At 37.5% G+C, this 10,332-nt stretch overlaps 1 protein-coding gene across 1 annotated transcript; it reads left to right on the forward strand.

The window, feature by feature from the left end:
• Positions 1-2,334: 2,334 nt before the first annotated feature.
• On the forward strand, positions 2,335-9,745 carry LOC8274635 (auxin response factor 5). The gene is made up of 14 exons (XM_002510462.4): positions 2,335-3,610; positions 3,828-3,940; positions 4,980-5,078; positions 5,175-5,231; positions 5,362-5,514; positions 5,598-5,682; positions 5,881-5,971; positions 6,162-6,326; positions 6,419-6,541; positions 6,821-6,896; positions 7,000-7,135; positions 7,208-8,520; positions 8,959-9,149; positions 9,241-9,745. The coding sequence occupies exons 1-14, from the start codon at positions 3,502-3,504 to the stop codon at positions 9,380-9,382; spliced, it is 2,853 nt and encodes a 950-aa protein (XP_002510508.1). The 5' UTR covers positions 2,335-3,501; the 3' UTR covers positions 9,383-9,745.
• The last annotated feature ends 587 nt before the right edge of the window (positions 9,746-10,332 follow it).

Raw genomic sequence — 10,332 nt, forward strand, 5'->3', positions numbered from 1 at the left:
GGAATTTTATCCTCGTGTCGTGGACTCCCTGATTTGATCATTTGGGTTGAACACTCCCCTGCACCTTAACAATGATAAGGCTTTATCTTTATGCAGGAGTGATGTCACTTAAAAGGAAGTGGGTAGGACCACTTTGATAGCTAGAGTTTTTATTTGGTTGATGGTAGCTAGTGCAGAATGTGGGAGATTTTGATGATTTACTTAACCTTAATCACTAGTCAAACCTGGGTTAAGGTTTAACTTAAAACACAGTGGGGCTCACTGTACTGTCTAAGCATCTCTATGCTCGACACTTGGAATACAATGAGTGGTGTTTGGTTAAAAGAATTGGTAACATCGATCTAGGAATTAACCGGGATAAGCCGAGCAGCAGAGAATACGGCGAGTTAAGTTCCAAAGCTGTGGAGGGGAGGTGGAATAGAGTGCAGAGAGAGATAGAAATTCTATAGTATAGAGAGTCCAAAACATATTCTTCTACGCGTGCCGCTCGATTTCAGCGTCACTCCTGGACCGTCCGATCACATTCCTCATCCATATAAATCGGTGCGCAAGTCAAGCTGTTCTCATTGCGTCACGTGCTAATCCAACTCTCATAAATTTAGCGACCTTTTTTGAAAGAAATAGAGAGAAAAAAAGAACAAGAATAAGGTTTTCGTACGAAACAAAATGCGAAGTGAATGTCTAAATGTCCAATTTTAAGGCATTAGAGAACAAATTTCATTAACAGTATTGAAGTACATATTGAACAAAATAATGCTAAGATACGTCTACTTAAGAGAGTAAAATGGTAACCTTTTCATTTGCAAGTTGACCCAATTTCATAGATGATTCTTTTTATTTTTTTCTAAAAGAAGAATGGCAGAGGGACTGCTGGTAAATTTAGAATGAGAATTTCCTCATAAATAATGGACTAATTCAAAGCTTGATTTTATCGAACATACTTCTTCAATTTAAGAAACCATTATCATAATGAAATACACATTCCACGCACAGTTGATCTTGGGTTAAATTATTGAAACTCCCGATATAAAATTGTGAATGGTAGTTAGCGGAATTTAAGCTTAGAAAACATAAGGAAAAAAAATACTTCATAATAAGATACTTTCCAAATAAAAATAAAAATAAAAAGGAATGTGGGTTTGGTTCTGGTTATGACACAGTGGGTAGTGGGATTGACCAGATTGAGATTGTAAGCAGTGGAGACGAAGAAGGCTGCAAAAAGAGTGAAGGTGCTGTCGTGAACACATCACTAAACGACAGTTGAATTGAGTCTTTCTCAAGTTTAATCAGCCGATGCGGCCCACTCTTCAAACCCTACTGTTCCTTCTCTCTCTCTCTCTCTCTCTCTCTCGGGATGTATATTATACCCCTACTCACACTCACTCCCTGCCTTCCCCTTTTAACGTGCCAATCTCTCTCTTTTATTTATATATTATATAAATAAGGAATCATGTTTGATATCTTAATAAAATAAATAAATTAATAAAAGGGCGATGCTATGAAAGCGTGATGCCTTTTCAATGCCATGCGTATTCAACCATGCAACAGTGGCTAACACATCATTTCTTACTACTATCATGTTCATAGCATTAGCATGACCATGACCATGACCATGACCATGAGCCTTCTATTTTGGACATTTCCCCTCCTCTCCTTTTTCTTTTATAATCCCATTTAATTTATTTCCTCTTTTTTAGTGCACTATTACCTCATACCCTCTCTTTATTTTTCTCTGTTACTTTCAATTTCCTACTCTTATATTATATTGCCAATTGTTCTTAGAAAGTCAATATATACGAACAACTTTTGTCAATCGAGTTCTTTCCATTTTAAAATTTGTAATTAATTTTTATTTACACTAAATATACATAATACCCCTATAAATATATCTTTTAATTTTAGTAATTATAATTACACTTATATATTAATTGTTTATCTATTTAATACACATAAAATATACTTTTAAAAATAGATAAAAGAATCTTAGAATGGACGATGATAAGTGATCCGAATGATTATGTGGACCCAACGAAAGAAATCGGAGGGTGGCGGCCATCGCTACATTATGGAGATCGGGTTGATGTAGTAGAACCTACCACAATAAATCATCCAACTAAAATGCGAAAACCAGAAACGGCGCCGTGATGTGACGATTGTTTTAGCATTTGACACGTATACTTATACAAGCACAGCGTGCGCCTCCCCGCACCGATTTGTCGTGAAACGCACGCGTGACGAACGGTCAAATGATATCAGAAGCAAAAGCACGAAAACTAGTTTTTTTTTTTTGGTTTGGTTTGGTTTTGTTTTTGAAATAAAAGAAAAAGAAAACAATAATTTGGAATAAAAACAAAAATTGCTATAATAGAGAGCAGGTGAAATCGGAAGCTAAAAAGCAAAAAGCCCGACATCAAGAAATCAAAAAAAGCCAATTGAAATTTGCTCTTTTTATTTTTCGTAAAAAAAAAAAAGAAAAAGAAAAGCTAAAGAGCTGTAGAGCGAGAAATCTCCCGCAAAAAAGCAAATCCTCGTAATCCACGTGCTAGAATGCGCCACCTTGACATTCTTTTCTCTTTTCCTACACCTCTTCCTCTTCCTCCTCTCTCTAATGTATCTCTCTCCCTCCTTTTTTTAAAAAACAAAATATAGCTCTTAACAATACACGCTCACTCCCTCTTTTCTGTACTGTTTCCGTGTTCTAATAGTCCAAAGAGCTCTCTCCTTTTCTTGTTATTGTTTATTTTATTTTATTTCTTTCAAAAAGTTTCTTTTTTTCTTTATATTTTATTTTAACACAGTTTAAAGCTGCAACGAAATCGCCATATACAGAAAGAGTGTGCGCAGGATAAGACCTCACACACTCTTTCTACTTTCAAGCAAAATATTGCTCTTTTATAGACATACTATGGCTATAATCCTTTCAGACCGAAGGAGATAGCGTTATATATATATGCATATTTTTATTTTAATATTTTTTGGTTAGTTGTTTGATGATGATGATGATGATATGTTGAAGGGTTTTCATTGAAAAGTCGGTTTCTTTTATAAGAACAAGCACACTTGATAATAACCCAGGAAGAGAGAGAGAGAGAGAGAGAGAGAGAGAGACCCACTCCCATGCTTTGGTTCGCGTGCTTTGTTGCAAAATGATGGATGGGGTTATGGTTATGGTTATGGTTATTGTTTTGTCAAAAGGCCCACCTTAAAAAGATATCCTGAGTCTCCTTTTTGCAGGTTTTTTGTTCCTTGATTTTGGACTCTCCCTGGGGGTTTAGAAAACTTTCTCTTTTGTGTCCCAATTAGATTGATCTTTTTGGTCACCTTCAGATTCCCTCTTCTTTTATCTTACATGGATTGATTACTCAGTTCTCTTTTTATTGGCCTGCAGTTCTGCTGGGTTTCTTTCTTGGGTTGGGATGTGATCATGGGGTTTTCTTATGAACTCTTCTGGTTGAAGTAGAAAGTAAGAGGAAGTGTGTTTTTACATTTTCAAAAGAGAAGATGGCTTCTGTTGAAGAGAAAATCAAAGCAGGAAGCTTTGTTAGTAGTGGAGCACAAACTAATCTGCTTGAGGAAATGAAGTTGTTAAAAGAAATTCAGGACCATTCCGGTTTGTTAAATTTCAGTAAAAGAGCCCTTTTGTTTATTTCTTTTTAGTTGTTTAAAAGTATGTCCCTTTTTTGATGTTGCTCTTTGGTTGAAATGATCTGGTGAAAAAGGTTCAGTTCTTTTTTTTTTTTTTCACATGTGCTCCTAACTTGGTGCTTCTAAAAGGGCAGTTGAAATGTTTGTCTTATGTTATAAGAGTTTGTCTTGCTTGATTTCAGGGACTCGCAAGACCATAAACTCGGAGCTGTGGTACGCTTGTGCAGGTCCACTTGTTTCCTTGCCTCAAGTTGGAAGTCTTGTGTATTATTTCCCTCAAGGACACAGTGAACAGGTTTGCATTTATATCACTTTTGAACTCTTTGGCCTTTTTTTTTTTATTGTTGATAAAGATTGGAACTTTGCTAGTGCATTACGGTTTGGTGAAGTCCAAACATAAGCAGAAGCCTCAAGATGAATTTAATCTAGTGGAAGAAGGCCATTCTGCTTTCAACTCTTGACCTTTTCTGAGGTTTTTATTATTGGTTTTGTTCTATGGTACTTGAGACCCTTTATGTCAAGCTAGATCTGCTCCTGTAGTACTACTGGGACATCCCTTGTCAATACTCTTCGTAAAAATATTGAGACTGCAAAGAATTGGACTTCCTGCAATGTGGTGTCAGAATTGTACAATAATTATGCAACTTAAGTACCCCTTTTGTAATGATGATACCTTATTTTGAATCTGAATGTAGAAATTTATGATAAATGGAACTTTTCTTTTTGCTTGCTCAAGTTCTTCGATAGTTTGCCAAAGGCTGATTTCCCACAGTAGGTGTTGGAAATTGATTGTTTACCCGTAAGACTGACAGTATGCTTGTTGCCAAGGCTATTTCTTCTGAAGATGCTTGTTGCTAAGGCTGTTTCTTCTGAAGACAGTAGAAAGTAAACTGCATGATTTGGTGTCATATCCATATCAATGGTCTAAGAAGTTGCATAAGCAGTGCAATGACCCATAGATCTTATGTATTAATCTGATTTGTAGATATTTTGACCTCTATATCCTTTAGATTAATGTGAACAACTTGTTCTTACTTTCCTGTGCTATAACAACTGTGGGATCTAGAATTATGCTATTTAATGCTCTGCACTGTTCAGTTTCTCTTCTTAACTTGTCAGATCACAGGCTTGTATTGTTCTAAATCGACCAATTGCTATATATGCATTGCTTTTCCCCCATTCTGTTCAGCTATCTGGAAAGAAGCCATGATATAGTGGGAACCTCTGGGAAACAGACTATAGGAAGATCGATTTCTGACAGCTTCTCTGCTGGCTTGTTGCTGATTATTAAACCATAATTCATAAATGTAATGACTTCTTATTTGAATGGATAGGTGGCAGTGTCCACTAAAAGGACAGCAACTTCGCAAATTCCTAACTACCCAAATCTCGCTTCTCAGTTGCTGTGCCAAGTTCACAATGTTACCCTGCATGTATGTCAATTCCTCAACTTAATTGGCTTCTTCATGTGTGCATGTTACTGTTGTGTCTTGTTAAAGGATTTGGTATTTGCTTTCTGTATATTATAGGCTGACAGAGATACTGATGAGATCTATGCTCAGATGAGCCTTCAACCAGTAAATTCTGTAAGTTTCACTACTAAGTGATCTAACTTTTTCCATTCAGCTTCACTTTCCACATTGTGCCAAAATGTTAAGAAAAATAAACGATTGGCACCAAGTAGACACTCTCATTAATATGTATTCCTTGGTGTAGGAAAAGGATGTCTTTCCCATACCTGATTTTGGGTTAAAGCCCAGCAAGCATCCAAGTGAATTTTTCTGCAAAACCTTGACAGCAAGTGATACAAGCACACATGGTGGGTTCTCAGTGCCACGGCGGGCAGCGGAAAAGCTCTTTCCTCCGTTGGTGAGTCTTGATCTGAGTTATCTTTTTCTGCAGCGGTGAATAAGGGGCTATTAAATGAGATTTATGATTTAATTTACACTCAGGATTACACAATGCAACCACCAACTCAAGAGCTTGTTGTCAGAGACTTGCATGATAATACATGGACATTTCGTCATATATATCGCGGTGAGGAAACTTTTGATCCCGTTCCTGCTTTTGTAGTTAGTTGTCAAAGACATGGTCAGAAATATGAGAATTTGTTCAATGTCTAATTTTTCCAGGGATATTTTCCTTAGTCAAATTGTTAAACCATTACGTATGGCATAATCCTTTTTTTTTCTTTTTATTCTACTGCATTTGCTAGACTTCTGTCTTTATATACAGGGCAACCAAAGCGGCACCTTCTTACAACTGGCTGGAGTCTATTTGTCGGGTCAAAAAGGCTTAAAGCAGGTGATTCTGTTCTATTTATCAGGTAACTTCTCATGCTGTAACTTCTAATGTTGTTGTCTTGGGAGGTGAGAGGGAGAGTAGTAAATGAAAAGTCACAGTTATTGGTGGGTGTGAGTACACTTGCTGCTGGTGCATTATTATTTTTTTAAAATGAATACAATATAACCAACTCTAGTTACATATTTTGGATTCAATTCATTTTAATTTTACAGAGATGAAAAATCACAGTTATTGGTGGGTGTGAGGCGTGCAAATCGTCAACAAACTACACTACCATCATTAGTTCTTTCTGCAGACAGCATGCATATTGGTGTTCTTGCAGCTGCAGCGCATGCTGCTGCCAATCGGAGTCCATTCACCATTTTTTATAACCCAAGGTTTATTTAATATGCATTATCATGTACAATTGTCCTCTCACCCCTTGTGTTTCTGACTATATTGATAACACTATCCTCTTCACCATTTATAGGGCTTGCCCATCAGAGTTTGTTATTCCTTTAGCTAAATATCGAAAAGCTGTATTTGGTACCCAAGTTTCAGTTGGTATGAGGTTTGGGATGATGTTTGAAACAGAGGAGTCAGGCAAACGCAGGTAATTTTCTGAGTTATTGCAATCTTTCACACTCTTCTTAGACAAAAATGGTGGAAAAATATTTGATGGTGACCCAAGTAACAATAAACCCCAACTGCAGCCTATTCATCTTTTACTCGTCTATGCACATAGTAACAACAAAGCTCCTTTTGGATGCCTTTTTCCTGATAAAGGCCTGTACATCTAAATAACCATTAGATATGCATGGTTAGTTCACTTAGATATTTGCTGGGCTATATTTGTAGGCACACTTTGATATGGATTGTGATCTTTCTGTAGGTATATGGGCACAATAGTTGGTATTAGCGACTTAGATCCACTGAGATGGCCTGGCTCCAAATGGCGAAATCTTCAGGTAGAGATTGCTTGTAGTATTCTTATATTGCAATGATTCATATAATAGAAAGTATGGTTTATCTATTCAGCAATTAAGTTTCTTATGTATGTTCTATCAACAGGTAGAGTGGGACGAGCCAGGATGTTCTGATAAGCAGAACAGAGTGAGTTCATGGGAAATTGAAACTCCTGAAAACCTATTCATTTTCCCTTCTCTGACTTCAGGTCTTAAACGACCTCTGCATTCAGGATATTTAGGTAGGCTCTCTTAATACTATTTTGCTAATAAGAAAACCTGTTCGATATTTAATTCTGCATTTATTTTGTCAGGAGGAGAAACAGAATGGGGGAACTTGATTAAAAGACCACTTATCTGGCTTCCTGAAACGGCAAATGGGAATTTTGCATATCCTTCAATTCCAAACTTGTGTTCTGACCGACTGTTTAAGATGCTAATGAAACCCCAAGGTGTTAACTACCCTGGAATTTGCGAGTCTTCCTTACAAGAAGTCTCTGCTGCTAAGGGTGCTTCTCTAGATGATATTAAGGCCATGCAAGGAACAATGAAACATATGCCTCAGCTTAACCAATCTGTAGTCACATCAGTAGAAAACCAAAATCAGTCTCAGTTCTGCCCCAACCAATCTGACACCGTTAACTCACCTTCATCAAAGATAAATGCAACTGGGAATATATATCCTCCTTCCAACATTGAAAATCAAATACCAGCTGGAAATATCATAGAAAAGTTAAAATCAGAACCCGAGCTTTCTACAGATCAGTTAAGCCAGGTAACCTCAATAGTAGAATGCAATGAGGAGAAACCATCCTCAAGTTTTACAAATCCACAGAACTCTGGGAATCAGCTAGAATTTCAAAATCAAAACCAGAGTCACTTGCATGCACAAACCAATCTCTGGCTTGTACAGTCAAGTTTGGAACCTTCTATCCTGCACCCCCAGCAAATTCATGTGCCCCAAGCTGATGCTAATACCTTCAATTGCTCACTTCCTTTCCTAGACAGTGATGAATGGATGTCGAACCCTTCTTGCCTATCTTTTCCTGGGATGTATGGTTCTTCAGGACCGGTATCAATGTTTGGATTCCAAGAACCATCAGCCATACTCCCTGAAGCAGGAAATCCCTCTGTACCTTTGATGAATCAGGATTTGTGGGATCAGCAGCTCAACAATTTAAGGTTTTTATCCCCAGCAAGCCAAAATCCTTTAGCTCAGCAAGACCCCTGTAGCCTTAATTCAACTGTAGCAAAAGCTTTGTCAGACGAGAGTAACGATCAGAGTGGAATTTATGGTTCTCTTAATATTGATGTTGGTAATGGGGGAAGTGCAGTGATTGATCCTTCTGTTTCAAATGCCATTTTGGATGAGTTCTGCACAGCCAAGGATGCTGATTTCCAAAATCCATCAGATTGTTTGGTGGGTAAAGAGGTCTTCAGCACAAGCCAGGATGTTCAGTCTCAGATTACCTCAGTTAGCCTAGCAGATTCTCAAGCTTTCTCGCAGCAAGACTTCCCAGACAGCTCAGGCGGTACATCTTCTAGCAATGTGGATTTTGACAAGGGCAATTATATGCAGAATAACTCATGGCAGCAAGTTGCTCCCCGAGTGCGAACATACACAAAGGTATGTTATTTGTAGCATGCTTAAAAGGCTTTCTTTTCTATTTTTCTTGCAGAGAAAAGGAAAAATTGTAGGAATCTTAGTCAACCTGGACTTTGATCGGGTGGTTAGTGGGAGGTGAAACCACAGTTTAATATGATGCACATTAGCAATCAATATTAATTACGAGTTCACCAATGCCCATTCATGTCCATTTTACTGAATGGAGTAATTCCTTAACAGGTTGCTGCTGTTGAGGTTTAGCTGTTAATGATGAGAATCTTATTAATAATTTAAAAAAAAAAGTGTTTTTGGTTTGGAATCTTGAGTTCATACTAACAAGTGATAGACATATTCTCTTTCCTTGGTTTTAAGCTGTCTGCATGTTTCCCAGGTGCAAAAATCTGACTCTTTAAGGTTTTTTAATTAACTTAATGTGACAAAATGTTTTATGGATGATAGGTTCAAAAGGCTGGCTCTGTTGGGAGGTCAATTGACGTTTCCGGTTTTAAAAACTACGAAGAGCTATGTTCAGCAATTGAATGCATGTTTGGACTTGAGGGGCTGCTTAATAATCCAAGGGAGTCAGGGTGGAAGCTGGTGTATGTGGACTATGAGAATGATGTTCTACTTATTGGAGATGATCCTTGGGAGTAAGTCTTATCATTTGCTTTGATTCTGCTACTTAAGTGTCATAGCTGGGGCCAATTTCTTATGTCTATTTTATGTATTGGTTTTGTGTAGGGAATTTGTTGGCTGTGTCCGCTGCATAAGAATCCTGTCACCTTCTGAAGTTCAGCAAATGAGTGAGGAGGGAATGAAGCTTCTTAACAACGTTAATATGCAGGGCCTTGCTGCCTCCATTGCGGATGGCAGCCATGCCTGAGATTAACTCTGATTAGATGGTGGGTTTCTTTTTAATACGGTGGAGACATCTGCCTTACAAAGCTGTCGTCTGATTAGCTCTCTGCCTACTTTACTATTGATATCACTGTGATGACGAGTGCTAGAGGCACTAATCATTTGGCCTTCACTTTGTTAGAATGTCTTTAGATGTATGGATATGAATGTATTAATATAAAATAGCATTTCATGTCATAACTAATTTATGAATAGTTTGTGGTATATCCCTCTCCGCAAAGCTGCTTTCCAAGTCTTCTTGTTTGTAAGGAATGAAAGCCAGAAACAGTGAGGCTGATTCTGCCTTTTTGCCTATAATGGACTACTAATATCATGATCAATTGATGCACGTTTTCTTTTCTTTTTTGTTTTTTTTAAAAAGGCTTCACATTGAATTAGTCACGGATTAATATTTAGCCTAGGGGAAATTTCCTTATGCCAAAGGCTGGTAGATTCATGTTAAAACTATTTGGTTTTTGTCAAAGATGATTTGCTCTGACATTATTTTTCAGATGTTCATAATCTGGCGTAGGAAAATCTTGAAAATAGTCCTTGTTACGATTTTGCCCTACTCTTCCAAGCATGTGCTCTTTCAATGACGTGAATCACTTGAAAAAGGGTGAACATAAGGTAGGTCGTTAAATAGCATAGAAATGTGAAAAGGAACAATCTGTATGGTCAGGCCACATCAACTTGCTAATACAAAACCACATTACAAACTTTAATTTCGTAAATAGCGAGGATACACATTGACTGATGGCTAGGTGCTTTCAGACAAGGTAATGCAAAAAAAAGAAGTTATTCAGTTCGTCGAGTTGTTAGATTCGGGGAACCTTACAGTGTTGCCATGTAGTAGGCGTCGAAATTACAGTTTAATCCTTCAAAATTACGTTCTTTTCGAATTCATTCATGCAACAAACCTCCATCCCCATTTGA

The sequence above is a fragment of the Ricinus communis genome, chromosome 2, assembly GCF_019578655.1.
Source record: "Ricinus communis isolate WT05 ecotype wild-type chromosome 2, ASM1957865v1, whole genome shotgun sequence".
NCBI classification, from domain to species: domain Eukaryota; kingdom Viridiplantae; phylum Streptophyta; class Magnoliopsida; order Malpighiales; family Euphorbiaceae; genus Ricinus; species Ricinus communis.